Below are 24,245 nucleotides of genomic sequence, written 5' to 3' on the forward strand. Positions count from 1 at the left end.
TAACATTCCATCACTTATCCATATATGCAATGGGGATGTACCCAGTGTGCTAATCGTCCACGTACGGATCCGGATCCGTCCATTTGTACGGACATGCACACATACACATATTCGTCTTGAGGACCTGTTCCCAGTTCTATTGGGTATAAACCCATGAGTGCAACTGCTGGGTCATGGGGCCATTCTGTTCGGTGTTTTGAGGTGCGAACAGTTTTCCATGGCGGCTGCACCGTTTCACGTTCCCACCCGCGGGCGGAAACTCTGTTAAGGGACACGAAGAGTAGACTACTCTCTTCCTTCAGGAGGGACGCTTCTGGGGCCTGGAGGGTGTGGGTGAGCCTCCCCCAGCCCAGGCCCCGCCCAAGGAGGGCAGGACTGTCAAAACTGGAGAGGGAGGGGAGCCGGCCAGAGAGAACTCTAACCAAGGGGCCGGGTACAGAATCGTCTCCCCCACCCCCTTGTTTCTTCTCAGCCTGTCCTCAGAGATGGGATTCGATTCGGGGGCAAGGGGGTGCTGATATACTCCAGCATCTGGTGGGAGGCCCTCGGTCACGGGGGAGTGTGGAAGGGCCCATCCTAAGTATGGATGTGCACACCGGGGGTCGCGGGTGCCCGGCCCAAGGCAGGCCTGGCAGACTTCCCCATTTAGGGGAGGCCACGGCAGCGATCAGCGATGCAAAGAGGAATCCACCCCCCACTTCCTGCCCCCTGTCCCTCCCCACTCACCCTTCCTCCTGTGCAGCCAAGGAGTTCTGAGAGAGCTTAGCTAAGTTCTTCGCATACTCCTCTTCAATCTTTATCCTGCAAAACGGAGAAAACCCAACCCGTCAGCTCCCCGGTGCGAGACTGCGGGTCTGACCCGCTGACCGGCCGCTTGTGAACTCTGTCAAGGAACCCACTAGACCAGACGCTCTGACAGTTCGGGGCTCTTGTCCCTGACACATGGCAGGGGTTCCCCAACTATCTGCTGAAGGAACGAACTTCTCTGAACCTCTGTCTCTTCTTCTGTGAGATGGGATGTTCCCAGCTGTCTGCTGGGCTGTCGTTCACACAGCTCCCAACCCGGGGCTGGGCACTCGGGAGGCCTTCAGATGGGCGAATGTAACTTGTGATGCCCGGTGGTCCTCACCTCCCGTCTAGCCCCCAGTGCCTCTAACCGTCAAGCTGCAGGGCACAGGGATTTCCATGGAAACCAGGCAGTGCCCAGAGCATGTGGCTGATTCCAGTTCCCTAGAGAGGGAGGTTGCCTTGGTCTTTGCTTTGGGCAGGGCGGGCCCTTGACACACTTTCAAGGCAACTCTCTGGGGAGTGTTCCGTATTATCTGGCAGATGGTGTTAAAGTGTCGTCAAAGGCACTGTTCTCCGCCTGAGTGGTCCTCTGGGCCGTGTGGGGACAGGGGCCACCACTCAGGAGCCCCGGGCCTGTCGCTGGACAAACAGGAAGGCCCTGGGGATGCTCTGAGGGGCCGGGGCACTCGTTCCCAGCGGCTTCGAAGCTGATGGCCCAAGGGTGTGGCGATGTGGAAACGGGGGGCCTGACTGAGCCCCGTGGCATCATTCTGAGCAAGAATCCTTTTCTGCTTTGGCCTGAGAGACCCCATAGCCATGTTCCTCCTCTCCGGGCTCTGCTCTCACCTCCACCTCCGGCCGCCTCCGGGGGCCGGCTGGAGTCTATCTCCTGGTTCGTCACTTCCTGGCCCTCGCTCTGCCCTCCCCAGGGTGACCCGGGGCGGGGGGCCAGTCTGCAGCCCCCAGCCGGCGGTCAACACATCTCTCTCGAAAGCAGATCTGACCACGGCACACTCCCAGCTTCACGTCTCCAAAGATTCCTCGAGGTCAATGGCACACACCAGGCAGGGGCCCCGGCTCCACCCGCCCATCCGCCCCAGTCCGAGGCCACGGCAAACCACCCGGCCCAGCACCCTCTACCCGGGCACCTCCACTCTCGCTCGTCTCCCTAGCAGACCCCGGCGGGCCGAGAAAAGTCTGCACTCCCCGCGGAAGACCGGAGTGTTCTCAAAGGGCAGATCCCGCTTATCTGCCAACACAGTGGTGGTGTTGTTTTTTAATTTTCTTTTTAACGTTTATTCATTTTTTGAGAGACAGAGACAGAGTATGAGTGGGGGAGGGGCAGAAGAGAGAGAGGGAGACACAGAATCAGAAACAGGCTCCAGGCCCCGAGCTGTCAGCCCAGAGCCCGACGTGGGGCTCGGACTCACAGACCATGAGATCGTGACCTAAGCCGAAGTCAGGTGCTTTGCCACCTGAGTCACCAGGTGCCCGGCCTTTTCCTGTATTTTATACCATTGTTTCTTCGCACCTGAGCTATGAGCGTTGCTCATTCCCCACCAGCTTCATGGGTCATAAAACAAAGATTTGAGGGGCGCCTGGGTGGCTCAGTCGGTTAAGCATCCGACTTCGGCTCAGGTCACGATCTCGCGGTCCGTGAGTTCCAGCCCCATGTCGGGCTCTGGGCTGATGGCTCCGAGCCTGGAGCCTGCTTTGGATTCTGTGTCTCCCTCTCTCTCTCTGCCCCTCCCCTGCTGATGCTCTGTCTCTCTCTGTCAAAAAAAAAAAAAAAATACAAAAAAAACCCCAAAGATTTGATGAAACAAATCGAAAGCATACCTCAGAAGGAAAAGAGGTGTTTTAAAATGCCCAAGAATGATTATTAAATGCTTAGTATAATTAAAGATTTTTAAAAATACATTGCTATTTATTGTATTTCCAGCGTGCCCTGGAAAGTCCAGATGGAAACTCGTGTGCATGCGAGTGGGTGCTCAGAGCTTGGAGGAACTGAAAAGGCATGAGGTGGAGAAGGAACTTCTTATAATCTGTCCTGGCTGAATTTATTGTTTCCTCGTTTCTGTTCACACAAACCATCCTTCAGCAAAACCACTATTATAATCCCTACACCTGTCATAACGACCCCACGTGACTCTTTCATTGGACTGAGCCCCTGCCCCCCGAAAGGCAGGGATGGGGGAACAGGTTCTACCTGCCCAGGTCTGGGACACAGCTTTGGTTCAAGGATGAAATAACAAGGTAACATTCTCCTTTCTCGTTATGATAGGGACAGAGCGTCAAATGAGGGCCACGCAGGTCAGTACAGGAGCCCAGCGGTCTATGTGCAGATGCCCCGGGGAAGGAAGATTCCAGCAGACCAGGCCTTTCTGCCTTCTCCAGACAAGCCAGAGAGCCAGCCTGTAACGTAAAATCTACCAATTCAAAAACAAAAACGAAAAACGTTCACAGTCCAAACCTGAAAAACCCCACACGGGCCAAAGCCATGCAAGCTACAGTTGTCCCAAGAGCCGCAGCGGGGGCCTCTGGCTCCCCTTGGTGCTGACCGCGCCCGGTGCTGGGCGGGCAGGACGCATCCCAGCTGCTAGCCACCGACCTGGGGCTCAGAGGCCGAGGTGGCGCTGGGACTGGTCCCGGGAGCTGGGAGGGGCCCGGGTCTCACCTCTCCCGGATGAATTCTGACATTTCCTTCTGCATCTGTTTGCCCTTTAGTTGTTTCTGAAGGAGCAGTTCAAACCCAGCCATGGTGCCGTTGCCTTGGGGGTCCTTCTTATCAGCCTAAAAAGGATACAGAAGCACGAGAGAGCTTAGGTGACAAGGGTGTCCCGGGTGCAGGGAAGGGAGCCCCGGAAGGGACCGGGTGTGCATGGCAAGCAGACCTTAGCCCAAGAAACTTCTCGGGCCCTGGCCGGCACCATACCTAAACCCGTGTCCTCCGCCGTTACAGCCTTTCCCCACCAGGAATCCAGACTTCGGTGCTTTGGTATTTCATGGAAGGAGCAAAAAACACATCCTTTGATATCAGACAGGTGCATCGATGAGGACCGTGTCAAGTTCCTAAAGACCTGGTCCTTGTCTCAGCTCAGCCACCGGGTGACACGGCCAGGCCTTTCCAATCCTCGGCTCTGTCCCCCCCAACCCACACCCCTAACTTTGCAATAGGACTGGGCTGCATCTCTAAGATCCCTTCCAGAGCAGACTTTTTTTTTTCTTTTTTAAATGTTTATTTTACTTTTTTTAAACATGAAATGTATTGTCAAATTGGTTTCCATACAACACCCAGTCCAGAGCAGACGTTTTAGGGGAATTTCAGAAAGGGATGGGTGATGCCTGGAGAGACCCCACCTCCCATCGTCAAGAACTCGAAAAGTTTATGGACGCCCCCTCCCCTAGAATTCTCTCCCAATGCGGGATTCTCCCACCCTCAACTGAAGCGTTCTGGGCCACATTGCTAATACCTCTTGTGACAGGGAGATCACTACCACACAAAACGCAACACATCACAGCAGGGTGGCTCTGACCATTTAAAAGCTTCTCCAGGTATGTCAGGTTTGTTTGTTTGCTTTTTTTCACGTTTATTTATTTTTCAGACAGAGTAGGAGCAGGGTGGGGGGCGGGGCAAAGAGAGGGAGACACAGAATCAATCCGAAGCAGGCTCCAGGCTCCGAGCTGTCAGCACAGAGCCTGACACGGGGGCTCGAACCCACAAACTGTGAGATCATGACCTGAGCCGAAGTCAGACGCTTAACCCCCCAGGCGCCCCTTCTCCAGGTATGTTTAAGATTCGAGCACTTTGCGGTATGAACGCTACACCCTGATAAAGAAACAAAAGAGGGGCGCCTGGGTGGCCAAGTCAGCTGAGCATCTGACTCTTGATTTCGGCTCGGGTCACGATCTCGGGGTTCGTGGGCTGGAGCACAGAGCCTGCTTGGGATTCTCTCTCTCCCTCTCGCTCTCTGCCCCTCCCCCACTCACACATGTACGCACGCTTTCTCTCAAAGTAAATAAATAAACTTAATGATTAAAGAAAAAGGAAAAGAAAAATCCCCCCCAAATACCAGGCCTCCGTGTGCCTCCCACATAAGGTGGGTGTGCCGAGCGATCCGTCCACACTCGGGAAAACCGGCCAGAAGAGGGGGGCTTTAGCGGCCGTTCACAGCAGGGAGATTTCCGTTAGAGGGAGAGATGATGGTTGGAGAAAGAAAGCCCTAGAGTAAGGAACAGAGTCCCAGCAGAGCCTGAAGGAGGATGAGAACATGCAACTTTTGCTCTTGGATGCTGGCCAGGGGCAGGTCCACACACTCCCCTCTGGCTCCCCAGGGCTCCCTGAGGCCCCCACATGGTACCCCACGCAGGCTGACCTCCGCTCCTAGGGTCTCCCCTGAATGCTCTGCTTCCCGCGTCACTCTTTAGGGCTGGCGTCCATAAACTCAGCCACTTGTCCTCATGTCCCCGGGGCTCCCGCACCTGCCGCTGACCCCTGCCCTTGCCCACTCACAGTCCTTCCCGAGCGATGCTTCTAAACCAGACCACGCAGCCCCCCAACGTCTTCCGAACGCAGTTGGAATAAAAACCGCCAGGCTCCCAGCGCCTAAGGAGTCTCATACACTCTGTCCCCTGCTCACCGTGAGTCACCTCTGAGCTCAACCCCCCCCAGGCCTCTGATGCCCCACAGAGCCCTCCCCACGATGTCTGCTGCCCCTGCACGCAGCCCCAGCATCTGGAAGAAACACAGCTGGGTTAAGACGACTCACTGGGTGTCTTTGAGAGTGCAAGTGACTTATTAACAGAAGTGCTTTCGTCTAGTTCTTGGTTATCAGCAAATCTGAAAAAAGGGCAGTAATCCATTCTGCACGGTATTCTGTTTATTTATTGTTCCTCAGGGTCTCTGAACATTTTTTTCTCCCAAAGTGTATGATTCCGTGGTTTTTTAATATGTTCCCAAGGTCGTGCACCCATCACCACTATGTGAATCCAGAATGAGGCCCTCTCGGTGTGAAAGTCATTGCTGATTTTCAGACGCAAATGCCAACGGCTATTCCCAGAGTTTCTGAGCAGGTGGGATGTGCATTTGTCAAAAGATATTTATTTAATTGTGGGAAAACACACTTAGCATAAAATTCACCACCTTACCCACTGTTAAGGGAGCCACCGGGTGGTAACAAGTCCCTGGGCATATGCAACCATCACCAGTGTCCTTCTCCAGAACCTTTTTTTTTTTTTTTAATCTTGCAAAACTGAAACTCTGCACTCAGTAAACAGGATGCAGCAAGTTCTAGAAGCACACTTACTAAAGGTGAATTCTCTACCGATCCCTGCCTCCAACCTCATCACTGATGGAAGCAAGGCGGCCCAAAGAGGTAAAGCGTTTGTGCAAGGTGTCCCCTTCAAGTGTGCCCCACCAAGTCGTGAGAGCAGATTCCTCCACTGAAGGTGCTTCCAGTCCCCTGCCCTTACGGAGCAGCAAAGGAGTGACCCTCGGGCTTATCTGCATTCTGTCCAGGGGTTTGTTTCCATGTGGCCCTGAAGGAAAATCCTGTGGATTCTCTGAGATTTACGGAATCATCTGGACTCCCAAGAGGGGCTTAAATTCCTGCCTCGGATGCTAAATCTCCTGTTGAGACCTAAAGAGAGAAGAACCCTTCTTCTCCGAGCTTGAGGCCCCTCATGCCCCTTCCGGCTGTCCACTCCTGATCCTTTGGGGGGGGGGGAGGGGCGGTCACAGAGCAGGGGAAACCGAGGCACCACTTACCCAGAAGTAGTCACAATAGCTCCACTCTGTAGGTTTCAGCAGCTGCTGCTCTGGCATTGTGTCCGGATGAGGAAACGTCACGCAGTTTATCTGCAGGGCACAGGACAAGGCAGGAAGTGACTTGCCTGGACGGGAAGGCTTTGTGCCTGGGACACAGCATTACAGAGGCCTCCCTTCAGCGCCCGCTCGATAGAGCGTGCGTGGCAATCCTGGGAGGCACGTGTTTTTCGAATGAGGGGCGAAGGACACCCACGCCCCCAGAGGGGCTGGAATCGGCCGGAACTCTCTGGAAGGCAGTACAGTAACAGCATCCACCAAAACCACACACAGCGTGAGCCTCTGACCCGGCGACTTGTTCGTCTAAGACCACCCCCTACGGATGGATCGCGTGTGTCTAAACCCTCTTGTCTGCCAGCACACAGGTTTGCAGCAGCAAAAACACAACTCCACTGTCCTCCAGCAGGGGAACGGCTACACAAAGCTTGGGGCAGAGGGGCATCTGTGGGGTGTGCATCGAGAGCAGAGGACACGGGGAGAAAGTTCTAACGTGTGGCTACAGATGTTGTGCCGGGTCATATTATTAAGTGGGGAAGAAAAACATGAGCTGCAAAACGGTACTTAGGAGTATGCTACCATTTGCATAGGAAAAAAAAAAACAGAGAAAGAGAGAGAGAGAGAAAGAAAATACGCACACATTTGGTTATTTACGTATGGAATACTTCTGGAAGCCGATAACATCGTTTGCTTCCAGAGAAAGGAATTCTGTGGTTGAGGGTCAGGGCGACAGGTTACCTTGTGCGTTTCATTTCACAATATTTATTCTACGAACAAAGAGCGTCTGAAAAGATGGTCCAGGATGTGTGCTCGGGGCTGGCCCTCGCCCAGGAGAGGGCAGTGCAGACATTCCTGGGACCTGTCTCACACTTTTCCTGCCCAAGCTTGTCCGCCAGGGGGAAGTGGTTTTACCACTGCTTTTGCTGGGCCTGTTTCCAGCCCGGGATCCGCTCCTGTGGAACCTGCTCGTTTGTGTCCTTTGTGGGAGCCACAGAGCCTCACCCTGCAGACTTTAACTCTCACCACGGAGCCTGGAGCTGCTGCATTGGGGACCATCTGATGATCAAGGCAAGAGCTGTGCAGAAAACCCAGGGGTCCTGGGGTCGCTTGGGGGGGCTCAGTCGCTTAAGCGTCTGACTCTTGGTTCCGGCTCAGGTCATGATCTCCCGGTTCGTGAGTTCGAGCCCCATGTCAGGGTCTACAGCACGGAGCCTGCTTGGGATTGTCTCTCTCCCTCTCTCTCTGCCCCTGCCCTGCTAGCATTCTCTCTCTCTCTCTTTCTTTCGCTCTCAAAACAAATAAATAAACTTTAAAAAAATTAAAAGAAAAAGAAAACCCCAGTGGTTCTGGAGAGAGGCCATCAACTCCAAAGCCAAGCAGCCATGCAAACAAACAAGGTACAGGCGCCACTTGGTCAGAAACTGCAGCGTGGGGGCAGAGGGGAGGGGGGGCGAGCAACCTCCGCCTTGGGAAGAGGTGGGGTCTGCGGAGATGCGGGTAGCCAGCGGATTCCTCCTAGCTCCTCCCGACTGGTGTCAAGCCGGCACAAAGAGCCGACTCAAGAGAAGCCAAAAATCAGGACTCTTAGGCGAAGCGTCTCAATGTTTAAATGCTGGCAAGTGATTCAAAGTTAAAGATGCTAATAAGGACGACCAAATTCCTCTGCCAGCTGAGTCGGGCTCACGGGCCCCCAGCCGTGTCCTGGGGTTCGGGGCCCCCACCCTCTGCTGCCAGGGGCACAGGTCTTCCTTGTCGTCTCGGGAGGAGAGCAGGGGAGAAGTCCCAGCCGAGGACAGGAGCCCCCTCCTCCCGGACCCTGACATCTGGTGGAAGGAAGGGCTGAGATTCCCACTCTGAAGGAAAAGACAGAGTGGCAGGAATGACCCAGAGAACCCCAGAAACAGGGAGCACGGATTTCCACCAAGGTCAAAGTGCAGGTGCGAGGGACCCCCCGGGGTGGGGAATTTCCGCCCCAAGGTGTCCCTGGCCTGCAGGAGCCTGCTGTGGGCAGTGAGGGAGGGCCACCTCTCAATCCCCACAGCAGACAACGGTCTCCCCACACCCTCTCCCCAGGCTGCCGCTCAAGGCGTGTCCAGAGGGGAGGCTCCTTCCGGGGCTTCAATGACCGACGGCCACACGCATCTCCCGTCGAATCGTGGAAACGGGGGCTGGACTGCAAAGCTTTACATGTTCCTTATTTCATGTTCTGGCTACTCCTGTGTCCAAAGATAACGGCGATCGCGAGGCATTTTGTCTTGCTTAATAATGTGGTCCGTGAAAATTTCAGACAAATCTAATGGCCAATTAACTGTGACGTCAGACTGGGCCTTAAGGATCACGGAACCAGGAGGGGAGGCGGGGGCATGGTGGTACCCAGAAGTGGACACAAGTGTCTTCTAGGGTGTCCTGTTGGCGTCTAGAGGCAAGGGGTCCCACACGTGGCCCCATCACAACCACTGAAAGGGAGCTGTCTGGGCTGGGGGAGACAGGAGGGGCGGGTAAGGGCTCATCCCTGTTGTTGCTCTTACCACTCGGTGAGGACACAGGTCCTTGGACAGACTGGTTGGGGACCCCAGGGTGCCTGTCCACCGCTCCCAGCTGTCGGGGGGGGGGGGGGGGGGGGGGGGGGGTGCATTTCCCCAATGCTCACAGAGCCCTGCGCCTCCTGGTGGCCGACTGGAGAACTGCACCCTGCTGGCCTCCCTTCCCCCAACCACCGCCCCAGGAGGCAGCTGTTAACACCCCCCTCCACCCCCGGGGGGGCGGGGGGGGGGAATCAGTGGACAGCCCTCACTCGGACACCCCACCAGGGGCCTTGCATGCATTCACTCCCAGGTCGTCATCCCAGCAACCCCGCCAGCTGGGTTAACACAGGCCCCATTTTTGCAAGAAGAAAACCCGAGGGTCACAGAAAGCAAGAATCCGAATCAGAGCTGGGCTGACCACAGAGCTCAAGGCCTCCACCCAGAGCCGTTCATTCGGCGGACCCCTCGCTCGGCCATTTCCCATGCAAACATCTGCTGAGTGGCTACCCTGCTAGATCCTTCCAGCCCTTTGCACACACGCATTTGTAATTACACTTCTCATGACTGCTTAATTAGCATCTCTTTTCTTGCCAGACAGTCTGCCCCCCAAGGGGAGGGAGACCCTTTCCCTGCTGTTTCCCTATTGCCTGGCAAGCACAGCCCCCGATGGGAGCTCAGGAAGGGTTTCTTGGTGCAATGACTCATGGGCCAGAGACGGACAGAATGCTCTCTGTCCTCAACGGTCTTACAGCCTCACGAGGAAGGCAGACAAGTGAGAAAGTAATGGCACCACTTTGGGATAAATAGACCACTGGGCTTAAACATGGGTGCTGGGACTGCAGGAAGGGCGAGGAATCAGAGAGAGAAAGATTTAGGTAATGAGAGGGTTAGGGTTTGGCAGACAGGGGGTGGGAGGTACAGAGAGTTGTGGGGGGGGGGAAGGCCCGAGGTCTCAGGATGCGCCCCACAGTTGGGGAGCCAGGGAGCAGTCAAAACTGAGGCCGGAGGGGCACCCTGCAGGCACGGCAGCCCGGAAAGTGCCCTGAAGCACAGTGACCTGACTGGGCTACTCGCGGGGTGCACACACTGGCCGCGGCAGAGGGGGCGCACTGGAGGGAGAACACCCACCCTGGCCACCAGGGAGGCTCCCCAGGGACCAGCCCTCTTCCCAAGGCCTCCCGGGCACCGCCAGAGCTCCACGGATCGTCTTCCTCCCAGCAGACACGGGGCACGGGGTGGGGGGTGGGGGGTGTCCTAAGGAACCATCCCCTGCTAAGAGCTAGTAACTCATTCTGACTGTTTTACACCTATCACCTCAGTCGTCATGCCAACCCTGGAAAGCGGGTGCTATTATTATCCCCATGCTACAGAGAGGAAATGAAGGCGCAGAGAGGTTAGGTAAGTTATGCAAGATCACACAGCTTGTGTGTAACTGACGGTGCAGTCACGGTCTGAAGTCAGACAGTCTGGCTTTCCACTTTAGTCGCACCGCCTTCTACGCTCCTATCCAAGGCAGGGGCTCAGGCAGGAAGGGGTGCTCAACACGGAGGAGCGGGGGTCTGCCTCTCCATGAATACTGTTTGCGAGAAGTTCTGGGAGCCACCTCCCCACCCTCGCTCCTCCTGAAATCACCATCCTCGACCTGCAGCATCTTTATGCTGACACCAACCCCGTTTTCTCCAACCCTCAGATAAATGGAGGAAGCCGCTCCCCTCCCTGCTGAGCACAGGTTCGACCGGCGCCCGGTCCCCGATGCGGGGAGTCCCTGAGCGCATCCCCCGCGGCCCCCAGTCCTGGCCCCATGCGGAGGCTGTGCTGGAGGGCAGAGGCCACGGTCCCTCACCCACCTATCTGGGCAGCTGGCTCTGACTGTGCTTCTGAAGGGAGGCTGATCTGGGAGGGCGTGGAAGGGGGAAAGTCAGAGCCGAGGTCTGTGGGAGCAGAGAAGTGACCCGGAGGGCTCACCTCCCGCCCTCGGGCTCCCACCCAGGGTTCCAGGGTGCCCGCCAGGTCACACAGGAAGCGGAGGCTGAGGACCACAGGAGTCCCCAGAACCTTCATTCCGCCCTCGGGCTCCCACCCAGGGTTCCAGGGTGCCCGCCAGGTCACACAGGAAGCGGAGGCTGAGGACCACAGGAGTCCCCAGAACCTTCCTTCCAGGACGGGAGTGTGGCGGTGTAATTGTCATCTTCTCTGGAATCGTCTAGATTCTGACACATCGTGTTTGTGCCGAGGGCTGCGAGCTGCCCTTAGTGCCTGTCATTCCTCATCAAGCAATCCGGTCCACAGCTGGCCCTGCCCAAGGCGTGCTCCGGGCCACCAGCGGGAGGGGGAGGCTGGAATCTCAGAATCGAGCTCAATCCTGGCTCCGTAGCCCCCATGAAGACGCAGAGCCGGACCAGGACCCGGATGCACGACCCTTTGCTGCCCAGCAAGCATCCGGGTGAATCGCTCTAAGCGTCTGCTCCGTGGGATCTGCACCCCGACAAGGTGACAGGGTGGGAGACTGCTCACCCCGTCGTCCCCACTCATCAGGAGGGGTTTCCTGCACCCCGGGAGCTGGGCCGTACCCCCTGCCCCACGCCGTCCCAGCGGCCCTGCGGGTCTCCTCCCTGGAAAACCAGGAGCTCTGGAGGATCAGAGCCCAGAGGAAGGGCTGGGGACGGGGCAGGGAGGGAGCGAGTGCTGTAGGGACAGGGTAGAGGGGAGGCACACAGGCCTTCACCCATCTGCACACCTGGGGGCACGCAGCCGGCAGACCCAGCCCCAAGACCGGGGAGCTGCTCTGCACCCTCCGGCCAATCCCTCCCATCCTCAGGTTCTCCAGAAAAAACTGGCAGACTCCGGCTGGGGTCCCAGACCAACCAGGTCGTAGGTCCAGGAATCCTTCGAGGAACCCGCGTTTTAAGGAAGCTCCCCGGAGGCTGTGGCGGCCGACTGCACTTTGCAGGCTAGCTCGGAGAGGCGCCGATGTAGGTCAGTGGAAGGAGGAGGGAGCACGCGGGCTGGGAGGGCCGGTGAACAAGGTGTGCTGGAGAGGAGACCCTGGGGCGAGGCCCAGGGCGCTCAGGGGATGCCCCAAGCTCCAGCTCAAAGGCTCAAAGGCTCAAAGGCAAGGCACAGCAGGTGGGTGACGGGGGCCCCACCCTGGGGCCTGAGACTGTCTCCCCCTTCCCGGCAACTGCTTTCCGCTTTCCATTTCTGCCTTGGACTTTCCTTGTACAATTCCCACATACGCTCCCCGCCTTCTTCTCCCTCTTTCCCCGTTTCAGGGAACTTTAGGGGCTCCTGCCTTGCTCTGGGGCAGTTGACGGCACCCTAAAGTGGCAGGAAGATGCCCTCAGGAGGTCTGCCCTGGACTCAGGCCCCGCTCTCAGGAGGTCACAGCACAGGTCTCGAATCCCGACGCTTCCCAGCCAGGAGAGGTATATGGCTGTGTGCCTCAGTTTCCTCATCTGTAAACCGGGTCGAGAAGGCGACTGGACACAGAGCACTGACTACAAGCTCTGTTCTAAGTGCTTTCTGTGTACAGACTCATTTAGTCCGCACACGATCCCCGAGGCACAGACACCCACCATCTCCCCATTGTACAGACGTGGACACTGAGACCCAAAGGGGCAGAGACACTTGTCCCGGGCTGCCGTGCAGCTCGCAGGTGCTGTAACGGACCCTCTGGCTTCAGACCCCTTGTTCGCAACACTGGTTCTGTCCCCTCCCCCTCACACAGTGAGCGGAGAGCGAAATGAGCCGCTCGGAACACTACTGGTGCATAATAAGTGCACACCAAAGGGGCAGCAACTGTTGCTACTGATGTCGTTGTGCATGCAAACCTCTCTTTCCTCCAAAGCAGGGTTTGCAGCCTCCACCAGCCAGGGAAGGCATACCCACTGTCGGGGTCATCTCCGTGGGGGTGGTCAGAACGGCTCAGAGCTGCCTGTGGCAGACGGAGCCCGGGAGAGCAGGTCCCCATTCCCGGCTCCGGGGCACCTGTGTCCAAACAGCAAACCCAGGACCACACTTCTCACGTCTCCGAGCCCTTGGCTGTCTGAGCAGCCGGACGATGCATCTGCCCCCAACATGCGGCTGCTGTGTGTGTGTGTGTGTGTGTGTGTGTGTGTGTGTAGAGGGGTGCACTCCTCAGCCTGCACGTGGGAGCTTGGCGGGCTTCTGCAAGAGCCCCAGGAGGCGGTCTGGCCACCCCAGGCAGGAGCCGCCTGCTCCCGTCAGGAACTCTATTCTTAGGGTGCTTTCTCTTGTTTTTAACTTTGGTACCTTCTAGAAGTCACCCTGCGTGAAAGCAAGCCCCAGTGGGTGTAATTTACATGTCATGTCGCTTAGGCGGAGTATGGCCCACCCCCCTTCCAACCACCCCCCCCGCCACGGCTTCTGCATGGATCCCACCACGCCTGCACTCGGTCATCATCGGTCATCCGGAGTGAAACCAACAGAAGGGTCGGGGTGGAGGGCGGGGGTGGGGGAGGCAGGGGGGCATTTCGGCTACATCCAAGCTCTGGAACTCCCCAGCTTCCAGGCTGGGCTTCCGCTCAGCTCAGCGGTCCACATTGCCATGGCAACCACCCAGCCTGGCAGAAAGCCCCAGAGCTCGCCCAACCTGCCCCACCTGGGAGCAGCACCCAGCGGGGAGTCACTTACCGTGATGGTGTTCTCCTTGTTCTGCTTTTTGCCTGGTGACGAGGATCCCAGGTTCTGGGGAGAGAGGCAAGAAACATCACCAAAGCTGTTCTCCATCCTGGACGTTTGCGCTTTCTGTTCGGGCTCCCCGAAGGCAGGGGGGGATGAGTGGAGGCCCCTTGCTGGGGAAGTTGTGGGGGGGGGGGCGGATGCTCAAGCTGCCATTAACCCTTAAGTCACCATGTTCTGGAAGAGGGCAGGCAGGGGTGGCCCGGACCCCACACTGCTCCGGGGGGGCCCCCCTGCTTTGAAGGCAAACAGGAGGAAGCCTCCCGCACAGCTCCAAACCAGGTCTCCCTCCTCTTCTCCCAGTTCCTGATTCGGGCAGTTAACCCCTCAGCTGCCCTCTGCTGGCAGACCGGTCCGCCTGCTGCCCGAACCCGCAGAAGCCACCCGAGAACAGAGAGTTAAAGCAGGCCACCACCTCCATGACATCTTATTCTGAATCCCCAGGGTCCGACATGTCCAATCCTCAAGCCGCGGAACGTGCATGGCTGGCGGGGTGAGGGGGGGCGGGCTCGGCCACCTCCGTGACGTGGGAGGGAGGCAGGAGGGATTTCTCGGCAGAGGCGAGTTGAGGCTCTTATTCATTCAGGCTCTGGATTGCCTTTTTATGTTTTCCTGTTGCCTGCCAGCAAACTAGGGTCCCAAATGCCTCCGTCCCCAGGTCCTCAACATCTTGCCCCGGTCCTAGGATGGTCCTGGTGCAGAAAATTAAGGATTCCTAAGCTGAAAACACATGGGTCACAGGAGCCTAAAGGGGCAGGTCGATCCTGGGTCGTCACTGCCCCACGATCAGCAGTTACATTAACGAGTCAACAGGGTCCCAGACTGTCCTGAGCCACACGGTGCGTGGGGTACACGCATGACATGGGACCCACGGCCTTCTTTCTCTAGTGAAACTTAAGGACGTGGTTGTTGACGCTTCTTAGAAAAGGCTCAGAGAGAGAGGTCCCTCCACGCAGCCTCAGGGAACCAGCAGCCCCCCATCCCAGGCCAGCAAAGCCCGGACCACTGTCAAGGATGAGCATTGGTGGGGTGGGGGGGCGGGGGTAGGGGTGAGCGCTGCCTCAGGATCTCAGCTGCTCACCACACAAAACAGGGAGCTTGACTGAGTCCCTGTTTGTGGTTCCCTCATTCCTTTATTCCCGTCCAGATCGACCTGGGCTGGTAAGGGAAGTCCGTTAATGGAAGCGGATGCCCTCTGACCGTCCAGCTAAAAGAACTCTATAGATCGGTCATGTCCCGGGCGAGGAAATAAACTCAGTAGTCTGGACACCCTGCCAAGCCACGGGCCTTCTCTGAGCCTCGATTTCACCGGTTGCTATCGACGGTCCACAAGCTTTGGAGGGCATCAGAATTAACAGGCATTGGCCCCACATCGGGTCCCGGCCGCACCCCCCGGAGCTGAGCCGGCAGCAATCAGGTGGGCCAGCGCCTCTGAAGCAGAGTCTGGGGGCCTCCCTTGGGGACACACTGATCTACGTGGTGTCATTCATCCAGGCTCCCTCACTATGGCAGCCGCACCGGCTCAAGCGTGTGACCAGCCACAGCTTCCCCAGACATTTCCAGAACAACGACGCACGACCTTCCCCGAATCGTCTCGAGCCATCAGTGGTCGCCCAGGGCACGTGCCCAAATTGGGAGGAAGACCGAGGCCACGTGGCTGGAGCCCGAGTGCCACTAACCTGTGGCAGGTGCGGGGGTCTCTCGCAGGTTCATCCCCGCAGAGGCACTGGCCAAACAAACCCATGCCGGGGAGGGGAAAGGGGAAGGGGACACCCCAGCATGGATTCTCCCCACCATCGACACACACTGCCACCACACTCCGAGCTCTCGCCCACCAGGGTGTCAGCTAATGCACTAGCAACCAGTCTCCATATCGATGCTGACGACGGGGACGAGGGGGGAAACTCTCAGAAGGAGGGGGACACCAGCCTAGGCATCAGACATACTCAAACCTGCGTAATCCTCCCAGACTCCGCGAATTCAGAGGCACCGCCTCCGTTGCACAGATGGGGATACTGAGGCTTGCGGAAACGAACTCATTTGTCTAGGGTCACAAGGCAAGTGACACTGGAGCCTGCGGCTGAGTCTCGCTTTTCTCGATATTCTGCCGGCTCCCCACTTTGAGACCAGGGACAATCTCTTGTTTTCCAGGTGGCTCCACAGGGGTCAAGAAAGATCATCATCCACAGTCACTGACCTGGAGACCACCGTGTCCAAGGCTCTGTGGAACGGAGCTGGACACAGAGGTGGCCCTCCTCCCTGTAACTGGGGCCAGGACAGGAGTGCAAGTAATGGCATTGACAATGGTGGGGAGGGGTCCTCTGCCCCCCCTCCCCCGCCCTCTCTGCCCTCCTGGATGCTCAGTCTCAGCCAGGGCTGAGCAGGGTGACTCCAAGCCCTTCCAGGCAGCTCAGGCTCTGTCCTTGCTGCCAGTGGTCTGTGCCTACTGTCCCAACATCACCTACATACACATGCATCATATACACGCACTATATATACATACGTGTCCTCACATCCACACATCACACACATCCACACACACACACACACCTGTAGCACTTCACAAAAGGGCCCGGAAGGAATTACACCTCCATCACAGGGAGAACACCTACTAGCCAGAAGCTGGCTTCCAAATACTATTCCATACTAAAAAGAAACGAGTCCCTTGGAGAAATGGCTCATTCCAGATGCCAGACAGACCTGGCACATTCAATTGTTCTGGGAGGGAAGAAACAGGGCAAAGAACAATGTGGTCTCACCAAAGGACCCAGGCGCCAGCAGAGAGAGGGTCCAACAAGCCAAATTTGGGACAATTTGGGCATGATTGTGAACAACGACCGAAAACGAGTAACTTAAAAGGCAGCAAAGGGGGCGGGGGGTGTATGCGGTATTTCTTTATGGAAGCATGCCCCTAAAAATGGTTAAGGAATCAGAAAATTACCATTTGCAAACCCCAAAGTCAAAACGGATCCAGGCCACGGTCACCAAGGATGCTGAAGCACTGAGGAACAGTATCACCCTTACCGTCCCCCCACCCCCAGATTACTGGCTAATCAGAAAGGGAAAATGCGCCCTTGCAAAGGGGCCATCGCATTCACCGGGAGCTCAAACTCAGCATCGCTGGAGGGGTGCTAACCTGGGAAGCCCCAGGAGGTAGAAACCTTTGCCAAAACTGCTAACCCTGAATCTAAGCAGAAGGAAGTAGATAATGCATCAGGGTCACTCTGCAACTGACCTGGGCTCTTCCCACAAACAGCCACCGTGGGGCAAGACAGAAAGAACAAATGTGTGGGGAAAATACAGTCTAGATTAAAAGGAGCTAAAGCCGTAGATGAGATAAAATGGTGAGTCCACAGGATGGGATACTACGTGGCCGGGGAAAAGAACACAGCGTCACTCCATTTGCAACATTCGCAGACCTTGAAACATTGTTGTGAGTGAAAGAAGCCAGACACACCCAGGCCCTGCGTGGTGCCTTTTCACTTCTATGAAATGTCCAGAAGAAAAGAGGCTCACCTACGGAGACAGGCAGAAAGCAGATTAGTGGGTGCCCAAGACTTTTGGGGATTCTTTCCAGGGTGATCGAAGGGCTCTCAAATGGAGTGTTACTGATGGTCGTGCAACACTGTACGTTGTAAATGACTGGATGAATTACATCTCCGGAGAGAGAGGAACAGGGTAAAAAGATACAGCAACCAATGTATCCACCTGTAAAAGCCGGATGGACTTTAGCCTTGGGATGTTGCCAGTGTCCATAATAAAAGTTTATTTATTTTTAAAGTTTATTTATTTTGAGAGAGAGATCAGGGGAGGGGCAGAGAGAGACAGACAGACAGAGAATCCCAAGCAGGCTCAGCGCCCGCGAACCACGAGATCATGACCTGAGCCGAAATCAAGGGACGGATGCTTAATCGACTGAGCCACCCAGGCACTCCAATAAAAGTGTGTTTGTTTTTAAATGTCCTTTGCCTAGGATTCTGGAAAGTTTCTCTCCTTTTTTAAGAGTCCCTCCCCAGCCTGGTTTCCTCCTCTCTGGCCCCGGGCCACTCTGCTGTTACCATGCGGTGAGGACCCACAAGGGTGGTCACCCACAAAGGTAGAGCTGGGTGGACTGCATTGTACGTTCACAACTGCCATGCAAACCCAGACTTTGCACGTCTTCTGACCCCGTCTCCCAGCCCTACCTCCTCGGCAGGCGGGATCCAGAATGAAGCCTCTCGATGCTTCCCTGTACTGTCAGAATAAAACCCAAGCCCCTCACAGTAGGCCTGTGCAGACTCGGCCGGCCCCACCTTCCGCCCTCCTGACACCTGCTGAGCCTGTAAACCACAGCCCCACTTGGCCGCTGTGGATTCTCTGAAACCACTGCCCTCCTTCCCCTTCCGGCTATCCGCATGTGCTGTTCCCTCCACCTGGATGGCTGTTCCCACCACCACCCTACCCTGTGCCAGGCTAAACCCTCACTCATCTGCCCAGTCTTAGCTTACGCACCTTTTCCTACAAAGCCCATCACTGACGTTTCTGCCATCACTGACCGCCACCGGCCAGGTCCCAGGGACACACACTTCCCTCCAGCCCGTACCACTGCTGACACGAAACACTTGTTTATCTCGTGCCTTCTCCAGCAAGGCAGGGGCTGGGCTATGTGCCTGCGAGTCAATGCCTGGCCAAGGAGGAGACACTCAATGCAACATGTGTTGCTGGGCTCAAGGGAAGCCCCACCGGGTAGAGGAGTCTACCTCAAACTCCCTTCTCCGGTGGGACCCTTCAGTTTCCAAGCCTTTGGTCCCAGCCCCTGTCTCCTCTCCTGGGTCTTCCCGGGAGATGCTCATGGGAAGCCAGAACAACTTTGGCCACCAAAGGGCCTGGGCTCCAGGGGCAGATCCCTTGTGTGACCCCCACCCCACCTGCACAGGGATCCGAGAGGGAGCCCATCACAGGCGGGCAGGCAGGGGACAGACCAGGATGTGCTTCCAACAAAGGCCAGTAAGACTATCAGCCTCTGACACCCCAGCCTCGCAACCAGGTGGACCCCATTTATCCAATACCCCAGCAACCCACCCCAAGGCTGCAGGCTGGAAAACTTCCACTAGGTGGCGCCAGGCCACCACCACCTGTGCCCGGCCATCTGGTCTCCCAGGACTTGGGGAGGACCAGGAAGGCATCCAGCCTGCATCAGTCCTGTCCACGACGGGGGCACGGTGGGGGACACATTCCTGGTGGCCCGGGAAGATCAGGTATGCACTCCCCACCCCCAACATTCTAATCTCCCTGATTAGCCTGCTTAAGGAGGAGCAGAGAACAGAAAAAACAAAAAACAAAACAAAAAACAAAAAAAAAACAAAAACCATAGAGGGCTTTGAGCAAACCCTGGGCAAGCTGTTTGGCCCAGCCCCCTACCCTGTATCTCCACCGGCCATGTGTTCGTTTGCTCATGCATTCACTCTCCAGGTATTACAAAGGCCTAATTGCTGTTCATTATAATTCACAGGGATAGCATAAGTAATACTTTGCATGTCAAAGAGCGCCCTGTTTACTTTGGGGATAGCTTGCTGGCTCTGTAAACAATAAAACTCATCCTCTTTCTGTGATTGGCCCCAAGCACCTTTGTGGGAAACCAGCGCCTTCTAGAATCCTTCCACTGCCTAAAAAAAAAAAAAACCCAACATGCTACATTCCAGTCGTGGGAAGCGGTGAACCACTGCGTATTTGCTCTCTCCACGCACTGTTATTTATTTTTGTTACTTAAAGACATTTTTTTAACATTTTTGAAGAGGGGGGCGGAGGGGCAGAGAGAGCAGGAGAGAGAGAATCCCAAGCGCTCTGTGCGGTCAGTGCAGAGCCCTCCATGGGACTCGATCTCACGAACCATGAGATCATGACCCGAGCCAAAATGGAGTCAGACGCTTAACCGACTGAGCCACCCAGGCGCCCCCTATTTTTGTTACTTTGATGACACATGAACGCTCAACGTTACCATCCCAAAAGAATACACACTCAATTTCCACCTGCCCCTCAAGCAGTCACGGCCTGTCCAGGCCGGGGTCTCCAGAGCTGGCCTGCTCTGCGTCCCCAGGGACCAGAACCTTGTTTCTACCACTGCTCACTGTGTCTGCCTTCCATTAAAGTAAAACGTACTCATTCCACGCAATGCGAAAAATACTGCAAAGTGCAGAGAAAACAAAAAGTACCTTAGGCCAAAGTTTCTCAACCTCAACACCATGTGTATTTTCTAACTGGACAATTCTTTTTCTTTTCTTTTCTTTTTTTTTTTTTTTAAACTTTATTTATTTATTTCGAGAGACAGCATGTGTGTGCATATGCAAGCGGGGGAGGGGCAGAGAGCGAGGGAGAGAGTGAATCCCAAGCAGGCTCCAGGCTCCGAGCTGTCGGCACGGAGCTCGGACTTGTGAGTGCGAGATCATGACCGGAGCTGAAGCTGGACGCTTAACCGACAGACACCCAGGGGCCCCTTTAAAAAAAAATTTTTTTTTTTGTATTTATTTTTGAGAGGTGTGTGTGCTTCCCCCCACCCCCCCCCCCAACTATCATGTTCTCTCTGCATTTCCCTGAATCATTATATATTCTTCAGAAAAGGGCTTTCTCATGTCTGCATGACATAGCAGGCTGGATGGATATTCAGTGCCAAAATCTATTTTACCCATCCCGTGTTGCTAGACAGGTTGGGCCCAACACGGGTAGTGCCGTAAATGATGCTTCGCACATAAATCAGAATCCCGGGATGTGTTCCGAGCACAGATACTGGAGGGGGAAATTCCTGGGTCAAAAGTCAGCTTCTGAGATGGTTATATCCATATACGTTAAAACACAAAAAGGTTTAGTAATAACGTCACTGTATTTGGGGGTGGGGGGTACTATGTTCTATCAGAGAAAGAAGCAAGAATGACGGGGGGGGGGATGTTTCCGATATTCTTCTTGATGTACCCAAGCCAACACCAGCTTTTCCCGTTCTGTTACAGCGGAGAAGGACCTAGGCTGAGGTCTTCAGAAATCACCATGCAGCCGGGTGGTAAAAGTCAGGTTCGTCCCACATAGATCGGCAGGGGCAGTTTGGGGGCTCAGCAGAAAACACACAGTGCCAGGGCTGGGAGGGACGTGTGCCGTGAGCAGGGGAGCAAAGCGGTTACATTCACATGCTGTGTCCTATCGTCTGTGCCCGGGACCTCGCGGCTAAAGTCACGGTCCCCTGACCTACATCATCAGCATCATCCGGGGACTGGTTGGAAACACAGAACCTCAGGGTCCCTCCTAGACCTTCTGAATCAGAATCTACATTTTTAAAAATGTTTATTCATTTTTGAGAGAGAGAGAGAGAGAGAGAGAGAGAGAGAGAGCCAGGGAGGGGCAGAGAGAGAGGGAGACACAGAATCCGAAGCGGGCTCCGGGCTCCGAGACATCAGCACACAGCCCGATCGATGCAGGGCTCGAACCCACGAACCGCGAGATCATGACCTGAGCCGAAGTCGACTGAGCCACCCAGGCACCCCAGAACCTACATTTTTAACAAGAGGCCTGGGTGATGAGGAAGTCCATCAAAAGAGAAGCCTTGGCCCAGACGGACGTCCGATTTCTTTCCCAGAGCGTTAGCTGAGTTAACCTGGGCCCGACCGAACAAAGTTTCCAAAAATGAACGCTCCTGTCTGTGTGACTGCCAAGTGTCACAGCTCGGCTGAGCTCAGCAACAGATCACAAGGCCTTGCTCTGAAGGGCACGTGGCACCTGCTGTTGGGGATAAGTGGCCACGGTCATCCCGCACAGCAGCCAACACAGGTATCACCATTGCCATCTTCACCCCTGGGGCCTGGCAGAGGAGCTCCTGGAAAGGACTGGTGGACCCTGGGAACTTCACTAAGAACATCTTCTGGACAGAACTTACGGACAGACTAGAACAAGCCGATCCTTCGTTCCTCGGACACAGCTTAACGCAAACTAGGAGCACCCCAGGGCTCGGCATCAGAGTCCGGTCTGATCACTTGGTAACCGTGTGAACCTGCCTGAGTCACCTGAGCGGTCTAAGACTCCGTGGCCTCACCTGTGACACGGGAAAGGTACAGACGTGTGTCTGCATAAATGCCAACGGATGTGGTGATGGAGAAGCCGGGATGGGAATCTTAACCTTTCCCCCATGTCCTCCCATCCTACTGTGGTCTCTGTGCTAGATTATTAAGTATGAGAACAAATTTCACGTGGGGGTGCGGAGGGGGTGCACAGAAGAAGGGAAATCGCCCGGCCCCATCCATACTCGCAAAGCGACGGAAACCTAGACTCTACGTAACAGGAATCCAGACGGCAGGATGGAACCCTGTGCCCTACGATCCACCAAAATCACCCCCCGCCCCCAGCCGCCTGCGAGTCCTAGAGAAAACCAGCAAGCCACAATCACCCACTTTCCTCCAATCATGGCACGTGGGAACGACCCAGATACACCAACCGCTTTCTACACCAACCAGACCTGCACTGCCGTCCCCCGGACCCCCGGGACGCACCGTCTTGACGACAGCCCCCTGGCCCTGCATGACTGACACCCCCCCCCCCACTACCTCCCGTCACAGGACCCCTTACCTGGGAATCACCGGTGGATTTTCGGACACTCATGTGGGCAGTCTCGGGAGGGTGCGCTGGGGTCCCTGCCGCGTGGTATCCATTCACTGCGGGAGAGAAACACGGCTCAGAAGCTGCGCTGGCCACAGGCGGGCAACACCGGCTGCCTGTAACCACAGCCCCTTCTCCTGCCTGGCTCTGAGACGTCTCGCACGGCTGGGACCATCTCTCGGGATCTTACCGGTATTCGCGGAGCCAGAAAAGGCTGGCACACGTCTCTCTAATCCCCAGCACCCAATGGGGAAACTCCTGGGGGAACCACGTTTCTTCCTGAACCAGCGGGGGACGTGCTGAAATGGGAGGTGGGGTCACGAGAGTCTAACAGCCGTCACCGAAAGTGCCGCATCAGTTGTGGCCACTGGTGCCCGTCAAGGGTCCAGCCTCCTTCCACAGAGTCAGGTGGCCCGTGCACTACCTGCCTGCGGTTCGTGGTTACGTGGAGCTTACTGAGCTCGGTGAGCCTCAGTTTCTGGATCTGGAAAATGGGGACAATTCTCCCCAATCTCCAAACCTACCCAGTTGGCATGAAAATCACACAAGACACGGGCCGCCTGGGTGGCTCAGTCGGTTGGGCGTCCGACTTCGGCTCAGGTCATGATCTCGCGGTCCGTGGGTTCGAGCCCCACGTGGGGCTCTGGGCTGACGGCTCGGAGCCTGGAGCCTGCTTCCGATTCTGTGTCTCCCTCGCTCTCTGCCCCTCCCCCGCTCGTGCTCTGTCTCTCTCTCTCTCTCTCTCTCAAAAATGAATAAACATTTTCAAAATAGTTTTTAAAAAAGAAAATCAAATGAGACAGTATTTGCCAAAAGGAGCTTTGAGTTATGGAGTAACTGATGAAAAGGAGAGAGGGGTATAGATGGAGAGACAGCAGGTCACTGCTTCTGTTCCCGAATCCAGTCACCCTGAACCCCAAGCTTGTGTGATCTCTGGAGACCAGAGAAGCGTGCCTCCCTTACGCCCTGGGCTTGGAACAACATATCCACCATGCGGGTCGAACCGAAGACCTACAAAGTGGGGTCCAACACGTGGTTCTTATGGAGAGAGCCCTGGAATGTGGCCAGAAGCAAGAGAGAGACTGGCTGAAAGCCACTGGCACCTACTGATTTGCTGGAAGCAAGCAATGGGGTGATGGAGGCTGCCCCCAAGCAGGACCTTTTTCACGCTGGGGGATGCCTCCCATTCTCTACCATTTGCAGTAAGAAACAAAACAAATCCATAACCCCCTGCGACCAGAAACACAGACCACTCGGCAGACCCCCGTGGACAGCTAGGCTTCTCTCTGATCTGCAGGGTGGTCTGATCCCCTGGAAGAATGCTGGGCACAGACACAGGAAGGCTACCAAAAACTGGGCACGGAGGTGGCCCCCAGGGAGGTGGCTTGGGGAAGCAAGAAACAAATTAACCCGCTGGGCCAGCCACAGTCCTGGTCTGCACACATGCCCCTCAGCAGGTAGTTACATGCTGATGCTATAATCCATGAGTCCCCAGCTTAAGGGGTGGGCTTCCAAGAGCATCGGAGGGTGCCGGGGGGCCATCGAGGAGAATCCACTCGAGTTGGCATAAGCCATGCCAAGAAGGGCCCTACCCTGATAAATATAACCCACGATGAAGGCATAACATTTGAGAACTATTACTTATCAAACAGCACAGGACTGAAATGGATAAAACTCACGTGGTGTGGCATCTAAAGACAACAGGGGAAAACTGGACCGCTTTCCATATGCAACTGAGCAGGGGACAAAAGTGAGGCTATCCCAGCAATTTAATCACCTAGATATTAAACATCATG

General features: G+C 55.9%; 1 protein-coding gene across 13 annotated transcripts in view; it reads right to left on the reverse strand.

The window, feature by feature from the left end:
* Positions 1–24,245, reverse strand: part of GAS7 (growth arrest specific 7) — a 217,514-nt gene that overhangs the window by 25,904 nt on the left and 167,365 nt on the right. For 9 of the 13 annotated variants that reach the window (XM_023243853.2, XM_006939789.5, XM_006939788.3 and 6 more), the window contains exons 4-8: positions 22,420–22,505; positions 13,789–13,842; positions 6,557–6,646; positions 3,467–3,582; positions 727–801 (exon numbers count right to left, since the gene is read on the reverse strand). In XM_023243853.2, the coding sequence (XP_023099621.1) occupies positions 727–801; positions 3,467–3,582; positions 6,557–6,646; positions 13,789–13,842; positions 22,420–22,505 (421 nt within the window). The remainder of the gene's footprint in view (positions 1–726; positions 802–3,466; positions 3,583–6,556; positions 6,647–13,788; positions 13,843–22,419; positions 22,506–24,245) is intronic. The other 4 variants (XM_019817168.2, XM_023243855.2, XM_045044869.1 and 1 more) reach the window with 1 other exon arrangement.

This window comes from Felis catus, chromosome E1, assembly GCF_018350175.1.
Source record: "Felis catus isolate Fca126 chromosome E1, F.catus_Fca126_mat1.0, whole genome shotgun sequence".
In the NCBI taxonomy this organism is placed as follows: Eukaryota; Metazoa; Chordata; class Mammalia; order Carnivora; family Felidae; genus Felis; species Felis catus.